This window comes from Capsicum annuum, chromosome 8, assembly GCF_002878395.1.
Source record: "Capsicum annuum cultivar UCD-10X-F1 chromosome 8, UCD10Xv1.1, whole genome shotgun sequence".
NCBI classification, from domain to species: domain Eukaryota; kingdom Viridiplantae; phylum Streptophyta; class Magnoliopsida; order Solanales; family Solanaceae; genus Capsicum; species Capsicum annuum.
In genome coordinates, this window is record NC_061118.1 from 36,775,341 (window position 1) to 36,797,270 (window position 21,930).

Sequence of the window (21,930 nt, forward strand, 5' to 3'; positions counted from 1 at the left end):
AAGATAAATCAATTAATAAATTGTCAAAGAAGTAGGAAATGCAGATAAACCAAGTCTGAATAGTTGAACTTACCGAACAACTCTAATATTTTTCTAATGTCAAAATTCATCGACTTAATTAATTAATTGCAAAGAATTGCATTCGTTTGTCTGACTCTTGACTATATAACGTCTCCCTCAATCGTTTAGTAAATGCTTAATTTATTGACGATAGTGCAAATTTGAAACTGATCCATGCTACAATTATTGAACTTGAACAATTCAGAGCTACAGGTTATAACATAGCTTTTCCACCATCCAAATCGCAATCTAATTTTGCTGTTCTTAATATTACATGGCTACATAAATAATAAAAGTCAAATTTAGAGTTTTCCGATCCCTTAATTAACCTAAACTACATTAGTAATTAATTTAGTAAAATACACCTCTTACTAATTTTTTTTTTTTTAAAGGATGTGTCAAGTCAATAAGAGTCGAGTAGAATAAAACGGGAGAGTATTAAAGTTCTATTGAATTTACCGTTCAAGATTTGAAAAAGAGAGACGAAATGCTTAAAATACCTCACATTCATGTATACTGTGACAAGTTATAGAATATTAATTCAGTAAGAGGTTAATTAGAACCATAGAAGGAACCTTAAAAAGTCCTTAGTCAAGTGTATAATATTGTATTCGGGTTGTCTAATATTGTTACGAAAACAATTTGTCTTTTTAAAGGGTGTGTCAAGTCAACAAGTGTCAAGTAAAATAAAACAGGAAAATATTAAAAGTCTGTTAAATTTACCGTTCAAGATTTGAAAAAGAGGGACGAAATGCTCAACAAACTATTCTTAAAATACCTCACATTCATGTATATTGTGACGAGTTATAGAATATTAATTCAGTAAGAGGTTAATTAGAACTATAGAAGCAAATAAAAAGTCCTTATAAGTGGAGGGGAATTAAGTGTATAAATATTCGAGTTGTCTAAATATTGTTACGACAACAATTTGTCTATGCAGCTTGTAAGCTGAAAATATAGCTATATATGGGTGCAATCTGTTGACTTGGACTATATATTTTTTGAAAAAAATCACTAATTAATATAACGAGTACTAACATACACCTAATTTCAATAAATAATCATACATGATCCATCTGTAAATTTGTATAAATATAATTTTAATCTTTAGAATACCAATATTAAACATGTTATGCACCACCTCCATTTCTAGATGTATGTTTGAATGAGCTTATAACTTATGACTTATAAGTTAAAATTTTCCAACTTGCCACTTATTTTTATTAATTTGACTTAAAAATAAGTGTTTAAATTATTAATTTTTTCGTATTTCCCCATATACTACAATACTTTAAAGCTATTTTATCTTTAGAGCAACTAAAATAAGTCGATCCAAATAGGCAAATTCTTATCGTTACTCCCCAAAAGCCTAAAGTGAGATTGGCCATGTTGTAAAACTAGGTTAGTCGAATAAAGACCCAGAGATGGTGGAAATCAATTTCAGCCCAATTGACTCAAGGCTAAGCCATTGTTAACCAAACTAGATCCAATGGATGTGGCTCAAATTGTTATTGGGCTCGGACTTAGATTTTTTAATGGGTTATCTCAACTTTCTTATGGATTCCATTTGTATACATTCAATTGACATTCACCAATTTGTATGAAAGAGAATTTTGCAACCTCACCCAACTAGTTGAAGCTCACTTTAAAGACTAAAATAAAATTAAGATAGGAATACATAGAGGTTCGTATATAGAATTTATTCGAAGGAACAATGTAGCCTGCTCATCAACCCACTTGCTACGAGTCATTTGGTTTTTATAGAAACGAAATTAGCTTTTTCTACCTTTTATTTGGGGATAGCTAACCCCACAATTTTAAGTAGAAGAAAATTTTTGAGACTAGTAAATATCCATAACCAAATCGCCAACTTTATTTCAAAGGCATCTTTAGTACTCACCAAAGATACCAAATGGGCACAAAATTAAAGTTGTTTAATTTAACTATTTTCCTTCAAGTCCACAAAATCAAATTAAAGCATCCAAACCAAAAAAGAACAATATAAAAGGAAGACAAATTTCATAAAATTCCATAGGAAAAGAAAAAGAAGAGAAATGCTGAACATCACAAATCTTCCACAACACTTCTTACCTTTATTCAAACTCTCTTCTTCTCTTTCCATTTTCTTCCTCTACTTCTTCTACAATATTTTCCTACATAATAACCACCTTGTTAAAGCTCATGTTTTTATCTACGCAGGTTGTTCACAAGACAAATATCAACAAAATTATCCTTTTGCTCCAAGCTTAAACTCTCTACTATCCTCACTAGTTAGTTCTTCTTCTCAATCTCTTTACAATAGTTACGCTATTGGAAATGACAGTTCAGCCCCTCAAGAATCGTCTATTTACGGTTTGTATCAATGTAATGGTGACCTACAATTAAGAGACTGTTCAACATGTGTGGCGAGTGCAATTGGCCAAATGAACATAGTTTGTCCCTATAATTTTGGTGCTATTTTGCAATTAGATGGTTGTTGTGTTAGATACGAACACAAAGATTTTCTTGGAAAACCTGACACCAGTTTAAGGTACGTACTGATTATCTAAAAGTTTAAACTATTAGAGAGAACACGTACTTTTATTTACTTAATTATATTTTCAACGTACAGGTACAACAAGTGTAGCAAGACTCAACTACGAGGAGACGGAGAGTTCATTAGGCACAGAGATAATGTTCTTGCTGGATTAATGCAAGGTAGTGGTGGAGCAACGGGTTTTAAGGCTAGCAGTTCGGGTTCGATACAAGGATTTGCTCAGTGTTTGGGTGATTTGAGTCCAGAAGATTGTTCTGCTTGTGTTTCTGAAGCTGTTATGAAGATGAAGGACATGTGTGATGCTGCTGCTGCTGCTGATGTTTTTTTGGCTCAGTGTTATGCTAGATACTGGCTTTCCGGCTACTATCATTCCTCCAGTAAGAGTTTAACTTCTATATACTGATAGTAGTAGTATTGAAGAAAGTTTATATTCATTGTTTAAAAGTTTTAGAGTAATACAAGGATAGTGAAAGAGTTTTTAGATGGATCATGCATGAACAAGAAAATTAAACTATTCATGCATGATATCAATGTGTAAGACTCATAATATGGATAATTTTCTTGCTATCTTATGAATCATATGTTATAATTTATATACAAAAATATAAATTGGATAATCAATCTATGATACTAGAACTTTCAGTATGTGAGTTATAAGGAAATTATACTACTGCATAAATTTGATACTTATAAGACTACATTTTTTAGTAATCACTCCTTCTGTCCCAAATTAAAAGTCACTTCAACTAATAAAATTATCTCAAATAATTATCACTTTGAAAATTCAAAATTAAAGTTGAACACTATTTTCCACATATATACCCTCATATTTATTTTGAATGTTGCTTGATTCTCAATAAAAACATTTTATAAATAAAAGTATACAGAAATTATACCTTATAGATTTCTTAATGAGCATGAAAAGAGCTAAAACATTCGTCAAAATGGAGTGGAGGCAACTTTGTAATTTTCCGTGATTAATTTTTTCTCCAATACTTCAATTCTTTTTCTTTTGTAATTGTGTGTGTTTCGAATTTAACAAATTCCTCCCAATTAATTTATAAGAGACATTTCAAGCATTTATTTTTCAGACAACTTTTGTAATTGTGTGTGTTTCGAATTTAACAAATTCCTCCGAATTAATTTATAAGAGACATTTCAAGCATTTATTTTTCTTTAATTATATAAGACAAGATAGAAAAGCAAAAGAATCAATCACATTTTTCGAAAACAGATTATGATACATAAAAAAAATATTCTCTTACTATAGCATAAAGTTAGGAATAATTCACTTTAATTGAAATCTCTAGCAATGTCTCTTTTTGTTTTAAAAGTTGTTATTCTTCTTTCTGTTAAGCTTAACCTCCCACTTTGTTCCTATCGTCCCTAAAGTCCTTTATATATATCATATCAAAATTTAGCATTTATAGAAGAAGGTGGGTCAAAAGTCAAAACCCCTATTCAAATTGAAATTCATAATCATTCACATCTTCAATGATTTGTCTTGAAATTAGCGTTTCAATATTGTCAATTAAAAATTATAAGCAAGAAAAGCCTAGACGCGGTTGAAAAAATGAATCAAAGATGTCTCAATAAAATTAGTGGTCTAAAATTAAATTTTAATCTGACATCATATATATATATATATATATGATAAATAAAAAATTATGTTGCTTTTTCTTGATTTTTATAATTGTTGTTTTTAGTGTAGTAGTATGTTTCACATATTAATATTATTATTTATAATAGTGAAAATTGATTCAAATTAATGATACGTTAACCATGCATTTTTAATACAGTACCTTGGATGTTATGGTAAACAAATTATTTATTATTATGAAGATTTGAGTATTTTAATTCAAAGTTTCAAAATATTTCTATTGAATGATGATAGTTTTTTTTTCTATATCCAGTCAAATAGAAAATAAAATTATAAAATCAACAATTAATTTTTTTTTGAGGTTTTGTGATTTGGGAACCTACAACAAAAATTTTATTAGTTTTATCCTTGAGTCACCACTGCGGGGAATGATAATTCATGATTAAGTTATTTTATTAGCTATGATATGTCACAACACGAAATTAAAGCTAGATAAAAATAATATAAATCACAAATTTCTATGATTTGAAATACATCAAAACTGTTTCAGAATTATTGTCCAAGAGAAAAAAAATTACTAACTCACCAAATAATACAAGTATCATATAAAAATGAATAAGACTGGCTAGAAAAAATAAATATTCTCTTATTTTGACTGTAATGTTTAATATAAGAGCTATATATCTTTGCTTCTTTTTTTTTTTTTGGTTAATTATATATCTTTGCTTAATTTGTGAACAGATCCATCTAATGATGATGAAGTAGGGAAAACAGTGGCAATAATCGTAGGAGTATTAGCTGGTATTGCTGTTTTCATCGTTCTCCTCTCTGTTTGCCGCAAATCTTTAGGTAAACTTTTATATATATATAAAATAATTTGTAGTGTCTTAATTCTGAATCTGTAGTTTTGGGGTTTAGAGTTACGCCTAACTCTTAATATTCATTTTCTTATCGTGGTATCAGATTAAGATTCCTCCAGCTTATTTCACTCGATGCTATCCTTATTTATCTTTTCACTCTCTAGTTGTCAATCGAAAGCATGTGGGAATCTTTTATAATCCCACATCTTAAGCTAACTTTTGAAATTGAATAACTACTATACGAACAGTTTTGTTTGGCTAAGACCGGCAAATCCAACTATTCTTTTTATTAATTAGTTTCTTTTATGGTCTTTTTTTTTTTTTTGGTAATTAGGAGCATTTAAATATACATATAAGGTATTACGTCGTTAGGGCCAGTCAGCCAGGGTTAATTACAAAAAGATTGCAATTTTGCTCAGTTAGAATTTAAGCATTTGCTCTAATGGATCTTTCAAATAAAGTTCCTCGCATGTCTGCTTCCAATTCCTGAAGAGCATACACAGGTGGAACTTGCAAAAAAAGAGATTCTTCGAAGATATTTGTGGTTGCTCCCTACTTGGCAAACTTATCAGCTACTTGGTTCTGTTCCCTGAAGCAATGTTGGACTATTGTAGCCCCTGCCTCCCTCAGCTTTGACCTGCAAAGAGTAACAATGCCATCATACTGAACATTTCCATCTTTGAGCATTTGTAATACTTCCATTGAATCAGTGTTGACTTCAATGGGGGTGAGCTTTTGTTGGATGGCGATAGAAAGGCCAACCTTAAGAGCTAGTAGCTCCATTTGGTTATTAGTAGTAAAAAGATAACTTTGGGTAAAGCCTATCAACCATTCACCATTGTGGTTGCGTATTACCTGCCCATACCCCCTCTTCCAGGATTGCCAAGACAAAAACCATCTACATTGAGCTTATAGTAGCCTGTTGGTGGGGGGATCCAGTTGATGTAAATGGTAGTCTTGGGGACTCTACAGTGAGATTTGTTGTTGAGTAGAGTGTACTTAGTCGCTTCACTATAAGCCTATGAGAAGGAAGGCTTAACAATTTTTTGTTGGAAGATGTTGTGGTTCCTGGTCTTCCAGATTTCCCATCGGCGATGGGGGATGATTTCGTGCCAAAGAACCATGCGGTTGAAAGCTTTATGCTTTGTGATCCTCCACACATTAAACCAGTTGGTGTTGAAGAGGTTTGAAAGGTTACCAGTAGATGAACACGAAACTTCACTGAAAGTGTCTACCCAGATAGAATTAGTGGAGGGGCAGTTGAAGAACAGATGGTTTGTATCCTCAATGATGTTGGGGCAATATTTACAGTAAGGGTTTATATCTAGGCCTTTTCTGGAAAGATTGAGACCGATGGGGAGTCTATCGTGATGAAGTAGCCATATAAAGAATTTGATCTTAGGAGCTATGGGGAGGCACTAGAGCCAGTTGGAGGATTTGTTAGACTGAAATTTAAGGTTGGTATTATGACTGATCAGGTGATGGTAAGCACTACCGGTGGAGAAGGTTCCTTTGCCATTTATAGTCCAGACAGGGGTGTCTAACACTACTTTGGGGTTAGCAAAGAAAGAGTTCTTGATGTGGTGAATGACATCCTGGGTATGACCATGGAAATGCTGTCAAAATTCCAAGAGCCCTGATATCAGACCTGGTTGAGTTGGATCCTCTTATCTAAGCTGGATAGAGGGCCATAAATTAGGTTTCTAAGGGGTTGAGAGTTAGGGATGCACCTATCATACCAGAAAAACACCATGGAACCATCCTTGACAGCCCAGGTGGAGATTTCTTTGCATCTGGCCCAGCCTTGGTAAATATTCTTCCAATTCTTAGAGGTATTGGTGTGACACCCCATGCCATCCTAGCTATATTTGATTTTTAAGACTTTAACCCAAAGGCTTTCAGGCTAATGCATGACTCTCCAGGCAAGACTCATAAAGAGGAAATTATTTTTAAGAGATGCTCTTTGGATGCCAAGTCCTCCATCAACTTTAGACAGAGTCACGTTTTTTCAAGAGATCATGTGAATTTTCCTTTGCTCATCAGTAGATCCCCAGATAAAATTTCTAATGATTCTGTCAATATGTTTAAGAATTTAATGAGGGATGGAAATGTACTGCATGATATGGTTGGGGATGCTGCTAAGAGAAGCCTTGGCAAAAATGATTCTTCCATCGATGTTAAGGAACTTGGATTTCCATCCTCCAAGTTTGTTATGGTGGGAATCCAGGATAAAATGGAAATCCCTATTTCTGGGCTTTGAGTGAAAAATGGGGAACCCCAGGTATCTGCCCATGTCCTTCTTGGGTTTGATATGAAGAAGGTGAGCTAATTGGTTCTTGAACTGATTGGAGCAGTTATTAGAGAAAATAACTTTGGATTTTAAGTTATTTACTCTTTGACCAGAATAGATAGAGAAACTACTAAGAGTTTCAGTGATGGTCCTGTAGTTCTTCTCATCAATTTTGGCAATTAGAATAAGGTCATCAGCAAAAAAAAAATGGGAGATCCTAGGTCCTTTTCTGCTAATTAAAATTGGGTCCCATTTGAGAAGGTTTACTTCATGGTCAATCCTTCTAGAAAGGAATTTCGTGCATAGTTTGAATATATAGGGGGATAGGATCCCCTGTCTAAATCCCTTAAAGGGTTTGAAGAAGGTGGTTTTACCCCCATTTATGAGGATAGATATGGAGGAGATGGAAATGCAAAGACATGATAAGCTTGATGAGATTGCAGGGGAAGTTAAAAAAATGAAAGGCCTACCTTATGAAAAAACATTCAATCTTATCAAAAGCTTTTTCTAGGTCTATTTTGAGCATTATGTTAGCTTTCTTACCCTTCATTTTTGAGAAATGGGTGATGTATTCCTGAACAATTATAGCATTGTCAGAAGCCCTTCTCTTGGAGAGGAAACTATCTTGAGAATTACTGATGAGGTCCCCTAGTTGCATCTTTATTCTATTGGCAATAATCTTGGTAATGATCTTATATTAGGTGTTTCAGAGGCCAATAGGTCTAAAGTTCCTGAGGTGAGTGGCATTCTTGCATTTAGGGATTAAACAAAGGTAGGTTGAGTTAACCTTTTCATAAATGGAAGAAGAAGTAAAGGTCTGAATAAAGAATTATAGGATGGGAGGCTAAAGGATATCCCAGTATTTCTGATTAAAAAGTGGGTGGAAGCCATCTGGTCCAGGGGCCTTATTGGGCTGGAAGAAGAAGACAACTCTTTTAATCTCCTCCAGGCTAGGGATGACATCAAGGGTTTGATGGGTATCAGAAGTTAAGGACCCCTTAGAAGAGGGCTTCTTTTGGATGCTAAGGTAGGAGTGAGTCTGTTCAGAGGAATAGAGATGATGGTAGAAGTTGAGGATGGTGGTGGAAATATCCTCTTGAGAGTAATGTCAGTTGCCCTGGTCATCTTTAATAGAGTTGATCCTGTTATTCCTTCTCCTATTGATGGTAGAGGAGTGGAAAAACTTAGTATTCAGATCTTCATCAGTGAGCCAGTTTATTCTTGACTTAATCTTCTAAAATTCTTGTTCTTGTCTTAACAACTCACTGTACTCTCTGTAAAGCTGGAGTTTAAGATTGTGCAGGAAGGATCTATAAGGGTAGTCCTCAGCCCTCTGAATACCCTCCAATCTTGCAAGGAGTTTTTTTTTTCTGGAAGATATTTTCAAAGATCTCTCTATCCCAGGAGGTGATGATAGGTTGGAAGTTGGTGGTGGCTTGAGTAAGGTCAGTATTTCCAAGGAAGGTACCTTTGACCATGTTTGGGAAAGTTGGGTGAGAACACCAGATGGTTTTCATTCTAAAAGATTTAGAGAAAATAATTTGGTGTTTTGAGATAGTAATCGGCATATGAGAGTGATCAGAGTGAGTTCTGGGCAGGTGAGTTACAGAAGCCTCAGGGAAAAGGTCTATCCAAGAGTGATTAACTAGACACCTATCCAATCTTTCAAGGATCAGGGAACCCTTATTTCTGAACCTTTTGTTGGTCCAGGTGAACTTGCTGCCCTTGAACCCCAGATCAATTAGAATGCTTTTGTTAATACAATCCCAGAAGAAAGTTGCTCTATTATGGTTTATACAATTTCCCCCAAATTTATCAGAAGATTTAAGGATTTCATTAAAATCCCCCCAGCCAGACATTATTAGGAGAGTCCCTTATGGTATCAGCAAAGGTTATTAGAAGGTTCCATAGGTTCTTTCTCTCCTCAGGACAATTGCTAGCATAAATAGTACTAAAAACCCAAGTAGAAGAGGGGTAACTAACCTGCAAAGTGACATGTATACCTTGAGAAAAGATATTATTGTCATTGATGGTGATGTTGTTATTATTCTATACGATGGCAATGCCACCAGAGTTCCTAACTGCTGGGTATTGAATTTTCCTAGAAAACCCAAGCATATCTGCAAGTTAGTTGTGGTCACCCATGCGAGTTTCCAAGAGGGCCAAAATGAGGGGTTTGTGGAGGTCTACCATTGCTTTGAAGTGCCTTTTGAAATCAGCACTGTTTCCACCCCTAGTGTTCCATATTATGCAGTTCATCATGAAGGGATAGAGGATTGATGGTTCCTACAGTACCTCCTTGCCCTTTTCCTGGGCTGAGGTTCGTTCCTTCTGATGTTTTTTCTTTCTTGAGAGAGGTGACATCTTGGTCTTGTAAAATTTCCTAGTCCTGGAGGAACAACTTCTAGGTCAAGAGTTCTTAAGTCTTGTGGTATAAGGATTATTGACATCTCGCTTATGACATCCTTGGAGATGAGATAAATTGGCTTTCCTAGAGTTTCCACGTCTGTTCTTGGAGCTCTCAGAGATGCCAAGATGCTTTTCATTTCTCGGTTGTTCTCTCTTAGGGCCTCTATTGTTAGCTCTCTTTTTATGACCTCCTGAGGGAGGGTTGGGGTCGAGAAGGGTTTGAGGCTCCAAAATAGTTTCTCCTGGGTTGGGGGGCCCATGTATTAGCACAAAAGGGGGGACCCTCTCCAATATCTGAGGTATTTTCGATGGAAGGAATGGTAGGGACTACCCTGTGAGGGTCATCTCTGCATTTAGCATCTCCTGAGATAGAGGGGCTATCTGGGCTTGGTTGGTTAGCCTCATTAGTGTTGATAGCCATATGTTTTTGTCGAAATTCAGGAGACCCTGATTCAACCTCTTCATCACTACTTGAGCTAAGTAGCATGGGTCCTGTATTAATACCCTAAATTTGATCCCCTGCCATTCCAAGTTTAGAGGGATTGCTTGGTTTGTTAGACCTATCTCGAGCTAAGTGGTTGGTATGTGGGTCATTGGGAGAGGGGTTATTGTAAAGGTCAGGAAAGGAGGGGGGGCCATGGGTTGGTCCATAGTTAAGTATAGTAGGGGTAGTTTTGTAAAGTTCAGTAATGTGAGTAAAGAAGTACTCAGTGAAAGTTCTAGAAATGGAAAGATTGGGGGAGGTAAAGGGCCGCTCCTCCATTTCAGTCATATCAGAGTTAGTGATATGATTGATTAGCTTAGGCAGGATGGGGGGTTAAAAGTCGTAGGGAGGGGGTTAGAGGAAGTCTGAGTGTGGATCAACTTTCAAGGCTCAGTCGTCTCAAAAGTCTTTGACAAGACTGGTAGGGCTCTTTGGGCCTTCATTTCCAGATAAGGAGATTTTTGGGCTTTATCTGGAAGGATATTGGGCCTGATGGAATCATTTTTTCCCTTCTTAGTAAAATCCAAGTTTAAGAAGCCCAAATTGGTTTCAGAAGGAGTCGTGGGTTCCTTATTGGGCCTGGAAGCACTTGGGTCGTTACTAGAACCCGAACCACTTGTGCGAGTATGGTAATGGGCCGTAGGATTTGGGAGTCTGTTAGGTCTGCCTTGGGGTAGGGTTACGGCACTAATCGCCTTGCCTTTCCCATCGGCTATGTCAATAGAGGTAGAAGACTTACTTGGGCCTGTTGCAGATGATTTTGCTTGCGTGTTTTCCTTAGTCAGGTATTTCCGTCTTGTTTTTTTGAAGGTCACCGTAGTCCATTGATCCTTACGCTCTGTTGATCGGCCATCACTTTGTGGGTTGTCGTCGCCTTGCTATGGTGTGTAGGTCCAGGGGCGGAGCATATACGTTAAATATAGATATTTATGGTTATATACATATTGTTGAACACCTTTGACAAGATAAAGAAGCATAGCCTAATGGTTAAGGGTGTGCAAATCCGCAGCCCCAACCTGGGTTCGAATCCTGGTAGGTGCAGCAATATTTTTTTTCATTTTTATGAACACCCTTACCCCAAACTTTGGCTCCGCCACTGTGCTGGGCTTCCACTTTAGGCAATTACTCCTAGTGTGTCCCAACGTCCCTTAAATGTTGCAAAGGAAGCCATCCCCTTCGTAGTGAAGAGGTTGTTGGTGGCTTCTGATGTTGACCCATTTTTAACCTAGGTGTCCATCGAAACTTGCACGCATATCCTTGCGTAGCGGCCACGCAGTGCTGTGGATGTACATGTATCGACTTTGACGAGGGATCCAATTTTCCTCCCTACATTCTCTAAGATAATTCAGTCGTAGAACTCAGTTGACAATTCCGATAACCTAACCCAAATTGTCGTTGTGAGGACTTTAGAGTTGCTGGGTACGAAGTTAGGGACCCAACTCCGGACTACTAAGTAAGCACCAGCGACGAACCATGGACCTTGTTGGAGCACCCTCCTTTGAAGATCCTTTCTATTAATTTTACCGTGTAGAAGTCTTTGTCCAGATCTATTAGTGAAAAAGGATCGTTTATTTTCCACAGATCCGCCAACTTTTTGCTTAAATAGTGGTGGTTGAACCATTTGACCACTGTTTTCACAATAACCGAGTGACGCCATAGATCGTAAATCCTTTTCTTGTCCTCCATCGTTAAGGGTATACAGTCGTCTGACTTCATTCGATCCACGGGGGGAGAATCCTCTGGTACTAACATTGAGGAGTTGGAAATTGTGTGGCTTTGAGTCCTGAGAATGTCGCTATATGAAGCAGTAGCAGGTTTCTTGGTAGCTTCCTAAGAGGCTCCTTTATCTGGTGGTTCCGGTGGGATGAGGGTATCGAGGGAACGGTCCTCCATGGTTTCGTCCATGAGAGAGAATCTGATAGTAGAAAGTATATTTACTTTCACCAAACTCAAAAAACTTTTATGGTCTTGTTACTATGTTATAAATTTATATTTTTGTTGATCCTTTAATTTGTAGGTTAAAAAAAGAGAAGGGAAGCTTACGCATGGTTCAATGAGGTGAAACCTGAACTTCTGTGGGTTCATATGTTAGGACCAATTTATAATGAGTTCCACTTTTTCTTTTTCTTTTTTATTAATTTATTAAATGCAAATTGTTAGGTGTATGAACTTCTATTTTGTTTATTAGGAGCTATCATGAATTCCATTTACCCTAGTTAATTTATATTAGACACAAACTTTTGATAACATATCCAGAAAGTTGAATTTTATCTTTTGGAATATAATAAAGTAGCATAATAACAATATCAACGATGACCAATGAACAACTTTGGAATAAAGAATGGCCATCTTTTCTCAGCCAATTACATTTCAATGAAACAAAACTTTAGTGGAAATTATTTTTTGATTTTCTTATTCGATGGGTAATGCAACATATTGTTAGATTCTTCTATAATATTACGGAAGGGATGAGACGAATTTTGAATTTCTATTAACATGAGTGCATGCAATGTCAAAAAAGAAAAAAAGAAAAGAAATACCTAGTGGAAATAAATAGGGATTAGTGATAAAAACTTTACATTCAATCAAGTGCATCATTTAGTCTTTTAGAACACTGACATATGGTATTAAATTAGTTAAAACAAATATATATATAAACTATCTAATTTGATAGTGAGACCATAAGTTCACAAACACCATAAATTACTTTATAAATCTGTCCATGTGGGGGCAGTGTGTTGTCTCCTATAGGTTCAGATTTCATTTTATGAGTCAGCTGATTTATAAGATTGAATTAAGTTCATAATTTATTTTCTTGACATGGTATCAGAGTCGTATTCATTGCTATTCGTGATTTGCTCCCTGATAGACATCTATTCATATTATGAATTCTTTTGAGGAGCAATGGTTGACAAAAAATTTCAGCACCAGTTCAAATTAATTACAAATGATATTTGAAGATATATTAATATATAATAGTTAAATTTTATTTTCAAAATTCAAAAACTTCAAATAGTTTGAATAAAGTTAACAAATATTAATTAAAACATGCAAATTTCCATTTTATTTAAAAATAAATACAAAAAATACAATTGTATTTTTTTAAAAAAAAAATAGGAAGTATTATTTAAATCTATAATGACATATCAAAAAAAAAAAATTGTATATCTTGTTTCACAACATTTTCTTAACATTCAGTATTATATTGACATACCAACAGTTTAACTTAATTTTTACAATTCAATCAATCAACATCACATAAACATATATAATTTTTACAGTTCAATCAATCAAATATCACATAAACATATATAATTTTTACAGTTCAATCAATCAAATATCACATAAACATATATTGACAAATCAAAACAAATTTATTTGTATATCCTGTATGACATGTTTGCATATCATATGTGTCTTATTTGGTTTCTACAACTATTTGGGCAATAGCCGATCCCATAAAAGTATTGTTTGGAGTTTCTTTTCAAATTTTTGTCCATTTACAATATATTATATCAAAAAAGGATGACCAATGTTTAATTTTACAACTTAGTACATCATTTTAGTTTTAAATCTTTCCATATATGTTATTATGCAAAAATAAAATAAAATTAATGTAATATCAAAATGTCTTCCCATAACTTATATAAATATCAATTTTATTATTGAAAATTAACCTTAACAAAATAAAATACAAAATTCGGCTCAACCAAGCCCAATTAAACCACGGAAAAAAGACATGGTGTAACCCTTTTTAAAAAATAATAGCCCAAGTTTGGGCATATGGACATTATGTGTCCTGTCGATAATCTCGGCCTTTCCAAGTTGGGTCATTTGGCCCTTTACTAGAAATATTTCAATTTTTTTTTTTGCTACAATTTTTTTAATTGATAAATATTTTTCTTTTTTTTTGTTTCCTAAATATAATAATTAAATATAATTAAATAAAAATGGTATAATTGTTATATAGAATATGTATCTATATAAGATATATGTATAGAAATTGTATAGTTCTATCAAATATGTATATGTATAAAATATATATAAAAAATTGTATAAAAATTATATAATTATTGTATAAAATACGTAAAAAAGTTGTATGATTATTATATAAATTGTGTATCAAAATTGTATGATTTTTGTATAGAATATGTATATGTATAAGATAATATATAGAAACTGTATAGAAGGTGTGGAGAAATTATACAAAATAACCGAACAAATTGAAATGACTAGAAAATAAATTTTAAATTTCATGACCATTTTCGTGGAATTTGTTTGATCTGAAATGTCATTTCTATACTTTCCCCTTAAACAACTAACCCGGGTAGGGGGTTGGGTCGGTCGCCACTTTCCCACCCCAAACCTAGCTCCCAGACCAGCCCAATTCTGAAGCCGGGATAGGCTACACTTTAATGGGCTGAGTTGGCCCGAATGAAACAATTTTCTTGTAAGTAAACCTTGTAAGTTGATCAAAGAGAAAAAGATATGGGCTGGTCATTTAAAAAAAAATGGCTCATAATTGAAAAGGCTGACATATTATAGCCAGTCGGCTAAAGTAATCTCCTTTTTAGTCATTTGGCCCAATTGGGCATGCAGTCTCTATACTCAATTGATATACTTTTATACCATATTGATACACTTTTATACTATATTGATACACTTTTTAAAAAAGAGAAAGAAAATTTTATGCAAGCACATGCAGTCTCTATACACAATTAATACTCCTCTATACCACATTAATACACTTTTATACTATATTGATACACTTGCAGTGTCCATATACTCAATTGATACTCTCTTATACTAGATTGATACATTTTTAGAATGCATTTAAAATCTATATAGAGTCCTATAAAATATGTATCTAAATAATAATTGTAGTTAAAAATTGTATATAATGTGTATAAAGATGCTATAATTATTATATAGAATATGTGTGTGTATATATATAGAGAGAGAGACACTTTATCGCTATTATATATAAATAAATATCTTTAACAATTGTATTATATTAAAAGTATATGGTATTGTATTTTATTGTATAAATAAGTAAAACTAAACAAAACAAATAGTATTTTATTTTAATAATAAAGGTGAATGCAAAATAATCTAAAAAAAATAAAATTACTCAATTGTTAAAAAGAATAAAAAAAAAAGTAGAATCTTTAAAAAGGAGCCAAAAAAGTCTAGGTTGAATTTTAAGATAAATTTAACAGGTTGGACCATGCTTTGCTCTATTTAGAGGTACCAATCTTATTTTGTGTGTTGTATTTTATTGCGTGTACTCGGTCATGTTTTACTATTTTTTTTGTCGGGAAAAGAGGTTGACTGAGTTAAAATTATATCGGTGACTATTTACTGGGTATTTAACTATGGGTACTATTTTTATGATATTATTTTAATTTTAGATGCTATTTTTGTCCTTTCCCCTTGATCAAATATGAATGTGCATTTAAGATTCATCTTAGTAAAGTATATAGTAACATATAGATTATTATTATTATAACTAATTTTATACAAAGATATAAGAGACTTTAATTTGTTTAAAACAAATATTTGTAAATACCAAAAAATAGTTCCGCGAAGTAACTAATTTAAGGTATCTATCCAATCATAGTTAGCAATCATCTGCTGCTGCTGCTTTACCATCCTTATTATATACATCCTTTAATCCCATAATTTGCATATATATATATATAAACATACAAGGATTTTTTTTTTTACTTAAATGATATATGTAGTGTTTTTTTTTTTAATCATAAACGGGGGATAAATGAAACCTCCTTCCATCCCTCTAGCTTTGCTCATGCCTGGACACAAACATTAAAATGGGCTACTGAACTTATGTATCGATGTTTAAATTATCAAGATGCTATATCTTGAAACTCCATGATCTAATAATTAGATTCTTCACTAAAAAATAAAAGGAAGATGCTAATTAATATAGAACATTTGAAATCTTCCTGCAGAGAGACTTTCCTTAATCCCATCAGGCAACTATTTCGATATGATATTCACTTTAATGTCTGTTGTTCTTGGCTAAATTTACAGACTTAAATTTAGACCAAAGTTTACTTGTTTTCTGTTCAATCATATTGTAGTGTTTAAAGATACATACGTAGCTCAATTTATTCAATGGTTCTGCCTAAGATGTTTGCAGATAATAATGATTCTTAATCACATAACTGTACCACAAGGCTAGTGAGGCACCATGAACTGTGATGGATCCCAATAGGGTCAATATATTAATCAAGCCATGTATATATCACATTAATTCAAGTGGAAGTGGTTATGAGTTTGACGTAATTTTACATTATATCTTATAAATAATCAAGCAGCATTATTATTTAATGATAATGACTCCATTCCAATAATTCCCATTATATCATGCAAATCAAAAGTAACGAATATATTTCTATCCAACCTATACAGTGAATTGAGAAAGATCATTATCCTTAAAAAAAAAAAAACTTCTAATTCATATTTCATTTATTTGTGATTGACTTCTGCATTAATTTAGGTTGTCCTACGGACATAATGGCCCTCTGCATATATATATTTTTTTAGGAGTTCTCTTAACTACCTTTCCCTATCACTATTTAGTTCGAATTAACTCTATTTTTAGTAAGTGTAAACAATATATATAATCAATTATATTTTACAACGCGTAAATAATCTGATGACATACATCTTTTTAATACTAATCAGGAAATGATATACTATTTGTTTCTAAGCTATTTTAGTGGCCGGAAAAAAAAAACTCCTAGCATCGAGGACGATATGCATAGGGGATAATGACATTATAATCAAAATGATCATGAACTTTGAACTTTATTATAAAATGGATATTCTCAATTCAACAATTTTGTTGCTAAAGAAAGAATTAGCTAGAGAATACAACAAATCAAAAGAAGGATACAACAAATACAAACAAGTTGCTCAATTACAATACATTTCAACTTGAGCAACATTTATAAATTGACAAATTCAAATCAGTATGTATGGGGTAGTCCATAGAAACACATTAAAGATATCGTAAGATAAGATAATAAATCAAATCAAAGACCAGAAGTGAATGGCACGTTGGTAGCTGGAATCCAAGAATTTCCCGCAATGAAATTAGCAGGGGTAAATTTAGATGCCTCGGTAGCACTTGTAATAACGCGATATCCACCCCATTTAACCCGATTTGAAGTGGATGAACCCGGTCCAGTGTTCATGTACTCACCATAGTACAATGTGTTGAGGGCGAAGTTACCACTCCACGGCATCCAGCCTTCTGGATTAATCAATCCATCAAGAAATGTTTTCATAACAACAGTACGTGAATATTTTTTCCATGGCCTTCCTAGATATGTCTTAACTGAGGAGGATTTCAAATCAGGAGCTGCAGTGACTCTACAATTGTGAATTGAAATTCCAGTGTTTTGGTTCGGATCTGTTCGGCCTTGTGCTGTTACTGTGTTGGTCTTGTTTGGAGGGTCTCTTGCTAAAATGTTACAATTTTGTAACACTACTGCTGCGTTACCAAATATGAAATCGACCGTACCATAAATATCGCACTCTTTGTAAAATTGCCTCTCAGAGTGGGTATAAAGAGTGTCTTGGTACCCTTCAAAGCTACATTGGTAGAATACTGAAAGATCAGAGCCAGATCGAAGGGCTACTGCTTGATGGTTTTTGGGGCCAGCAGTGTTCCTAATGGTTAAGCCTCGAGCAATAAATCCATCACCGACAGCAGCTGACATTGACAAATAATACTATTAGCATATGCTTAGTTACATTAATAAGCACTAATTAATGTTTCTGTTTCTGAAGGTACGAACCAATTAATAATACTTTAATATATGGTTAGTTGTCAAATCATACTTTTCTAAAGTCTAATACATAGGGTGGTTGAAGTTGAACTATTGATACGAGTGACATTAATTAACCATCATTTAGTACTTATCTCCTTTCAAACACTAATAACCATCATTTATAGCTTGTTTAATTTGGCCAAATTTATTTTTTTCTAAAGTGCTTATTTTTAAAAATATGAAGTGTTTGGGCAAACTTTTGAAAGAAAATAAGTACTGATTTTGAAGAGTTAAAAAAACAGTTTTTCATAACCTTAAATATTTTTGCACCAAAAGTATTTTTTTGAAAAGTATTTTTGCACCAAAAGTATTTTTTTGAAACACAAATATTTATTGGTCAAACACAAATATTTTTGCACCAAAAGTATTTTTTTGAAAAGTACTTCTAAAAAAGCACTTTTCAAAATAAGCTGAATTTAGATGTTTAATTTTTTTTTTTAAAAAAAACATGTTAAGTATTACTATGTGTTGAGAAAGAGAAAAAAAGAAATATGACCGTATTTTATTTTGTATTTTATTTTTTTAAGTCTATGTCCCAAATAGAATGTTATCTTCAAATAACTTTGAAAAATCTCATTTTTACGCTTAATAAAATAAATATATATATAAATATTCAGGACTTGTTTTATTAGACCACAAATTTCGAAGAAAAAATTCTTTTTTTTTTTTACATTTTATCTCAATCAAATCATGATGCCATGTAAATTGAAACACGGAGGATATCAGGGGAGGATCCAGGATTTTCAGTGAGGGGGTTCAGTAGTATATATACGGATTAGTCGAAGGGGGTTCAGTCTCTATTATTTATACATAAAAAATTTTTTTACCATATAAAAATAATATAATTTTTCGATAAAAGGGATTCGAATGAACCCCTGAAATACATGTACGTCCGCCACCGGAGGATACAATTACTACCTATGATGTTATGGTGTTTTGCCTCCTAATTATTTAAGTCAATGATTATTTAAGTTACGTACCACGGAAGTGTAAAAGTTTGTGCACATATATAGAAAAAGTAAAACCTAAACTCATCCTTTTTCAGTTTTGACCGGAGTTATGTACGACATGATCATTTATGTACTATGTGGTAATACGATGTATGTTTATCCTAAAGAGAAAACAAATTAAAGCTCAACGATTTAATTGCTGACAAGAAAATTGAAACTGAATTATAACCAACTTTTTTGTTGTTTTATACTTACCAACTGTGGCTGATTTAAAGGTGGTGGATCCTCCTCCTACACTCTTGCTTCCTGTAATAATTGTCTTTCCCATGCCATCTCCAATCAACATAACATTCTTCACCTTTGATCCAATCTCCACATTTTCACTATAAATCCCTGCCTTCACATATATCACAAATCTCCCAGTCCCTTTCCTCTTTCCAGCGGCCGCGATAGCTTCTTTCACTGTCTTAAAATTTCCTGAGCCGTCTTGAGCCACTACTATATTCGCTTGAGAAGCTGGAGAAGAAGATTGCAACAGTTTTCGATCACCGAGTGAAACCCAAGTTGGAAATCCATCAACTTGAGTTGCAGCTGGCTCAGTGTAATAACCATGGTTCAAAGATAACGTGTTACTGATTAAAGAGGACACATTATTTGACATTAGTGGCATAACATAATCAGTGACCCCTAGTTCTTCGAAACCGGTTATGCATGTTTCGATATTTGTTAAGGCTGTACTTAACCATGTTTGAGCATCAGCAGCTGTGCATTTAGTGCTTGGATCAACTATGCTTTTGATTTTATGGACTGTATTTTCATAGAGCTCAACACAATCAGCCCATGCGGTTTTTTCGAGGTCGTTGCGACATTTTGAACCTAGTGAATATGTGTTCGTTTGGGCACGTAACGCACGGTCTAGGGCTAATTCTATTGACACTTTTAGAAAATCAGATTTTTTGGTTATGGGAGATATATACTTGGGATTTTGTGACAAGAAGTATTCACAAGGTTGTGGGTGAGGTGTTTGGAGGCACCAAGATTTTATGACTGCTTTAGAGTAGCCATTTGTGGTAGATGGGAAAAAGAAACAAGACACAAGTAAAAGTGGGAAAATCAAATGAATATTGTCCATATTAAGAAGCTTATAATTTTCTAATTATGTTTTTGAGAAACAAATGTGATTTTATTTGGTGCCTTTTGGCTTCTTTATATAGATAAGAATATGAGACATACAAAGGAATGAAAAAAATTAAGTGATGGGGACGCACCATCCTTTTTTTAGTTTATTTAATTTGGATTAAGGCATGATTAATCGTGAGAACAATACTTGTGGCTCTCTGTTTAGGTTTTGGAATAAAGAGAAAATAATAATCTATAATCTTAGGAATAAAGTAAAATAAAAATATTCTGCTGCTAGCTAATTTATGTTTTTTTGACTTGACAAAGGAATTAAACTGATGAAACAAGGTACCAACTTGAAATGGAAAACAGGAAGTTAGAATTTAGAAACTAGTCTTTTCATTATTCCGATTCCGATTATAAATATAACTTCATGCATGTTATAGTTTAACTTACGTATATTACATTAAAACAATTTACAATGATATGCAACTCTCTATATGACGGACCTTAAACTAAAAGGGACAAACAAGTTTCTTAATTAAGTGAGAGTCCTTCAAGCTTTAAAATTAGGTAAAAGGAACAAAAAAAAAAATTTCAGTTTTTATTAAACATTTTCGCTCCAACAACTTTGCACAGTTGTTGAACAACTTTGATAGTTAGTCGACAACTTTATTAGTTGTCTCAACAACTATCAAAGTTGTCGAACAACTTTGATAGTTATTGAGACAGCTAATGCAGTTATCTTTATTTAATAAAATTTATTTTTTTAATTTAATAATATTGTGAGACCCACTTGTCCCCTTTTTTTAATTAAAGACTTGGGAGGGTCTTTCAACTCATTTTTCTCCTATATGACAAACTAATTTACTCTAGTAATATAATATCTTCGTCTCGATTTATGTAATGTTGGAATTTCTAAAGTCAATCTAAGTATTTTCTTTTTTTGAATGAAATTTCTTTTTATTCCTTTTAGATATTTTAAATTGCTAATTATTGAGATTTTTAGTATTTTTTTTTTACATAGTATTCAAAAAAAAAAAATTATTTTAAAAATTTAAATCTTCTATGTCAAAATTTAAAAAGTTTGAATATTTAAATTTTACAACCATACCACATAATTTGATAAAAAGAGAGTAACAAAATAGAAAATAATAACAAATTAAAATACTCGATATAAAATCAGTTATACAATCAATATATATGAATTAATATGAATAACATCTTTAATTTGGGCAGCTTAAATTCTAGGATTTCAAAATGTCTTCGGTTTAATTTCTCGTTTATTATTCTCGTATATCATATATTTATTTGGCTATTTTTTAATTTCTTACAATACTAGATAAGGTGCTCCACGAACTTGCCGCTCGTTCACATTTATGATTGGATATGATTGGATGGTACCATTTTTATTTTATTCTTTCCTTTTATCATATATCCAAAGAAGAAAAATAAATCCTTGCTAGCTACTAACTAGTACAAAAAATTTAGAAAAATTATTTCTGTTTTGCTGTCTAATTACGGACAAACGCACGATCAATTAGTGTTGCAAAGTCATTTCAAGCTGTCTTAGCTTCTAGTAATTACTAGCTTTTACAATTCATGATTTATACTTCTTATTCCTTTCCTTTTTTCTGTTTAAATTAATTGTGATGTAATTTCAAAAGATTGTTTAGAATAGATATTTTATTTCATTAATTCTTTAAAGTCATAGTCATATTCCTTATTGAACTTTATAATATATCAACTGCTAAAATTAA

General features: G+C 33.0%; 2 protein-coding genes across 2 annotated transcripts; one reads left to right on the plus strand and one right to left on the minus strand.

The window, feature by feature from the left end:
- The first annotated feature begins 2,034 nt into the window (after window positions 1-2,034).
- Window positions 2,035-12,488, plus strand: LOC107845674 (plasmodesmata-located protein 8). Its single transcript, XM_016690123.2, has 4 exons — window positions 2,035-2,590; window positions 2,672-2,973; window positions 4,938-5,045; window positions 12,257-12,488. The coding sequence occupies exons 1-4, from the start codon at window positions 2,115-2,117 to the stop codon at window positions 12,259-12,261; spliced, it is 891 nt and encodes a 296-aa protein (XP_016545609.1). The 5' UTR covers window positions 2,035-2,114; the 3' UTR covers window positions 12,262-12,488.
- Window positions 12,489-17,054: 4,566 nt separating this feature from the next.
- On the minus strand, window positions 17,055-20,240 carry LOC107845684 (pectinesterase 2). Its single transcript, XM_016690135.2, has 2 exons — window positions 19,307-20,240; window positions 17,055-17,983 (listed from the first exon to the last, which is right to left on the minus strand). The coding sequence occupies exons 1-2, from the start codon at window positions 20,181-20,183 to the stop codon at window positions 17,301-17,303; spliced, it is 1,560 nt and encodes a 519-aa protein (XP_016545621.1). The 5' UTR covers window positions 20,184-20,240; the 3' UTR covers window positions 17,055-17,300.
- Window positions 20,241-21,930: the final 1,690 nt, after the last annotated feature.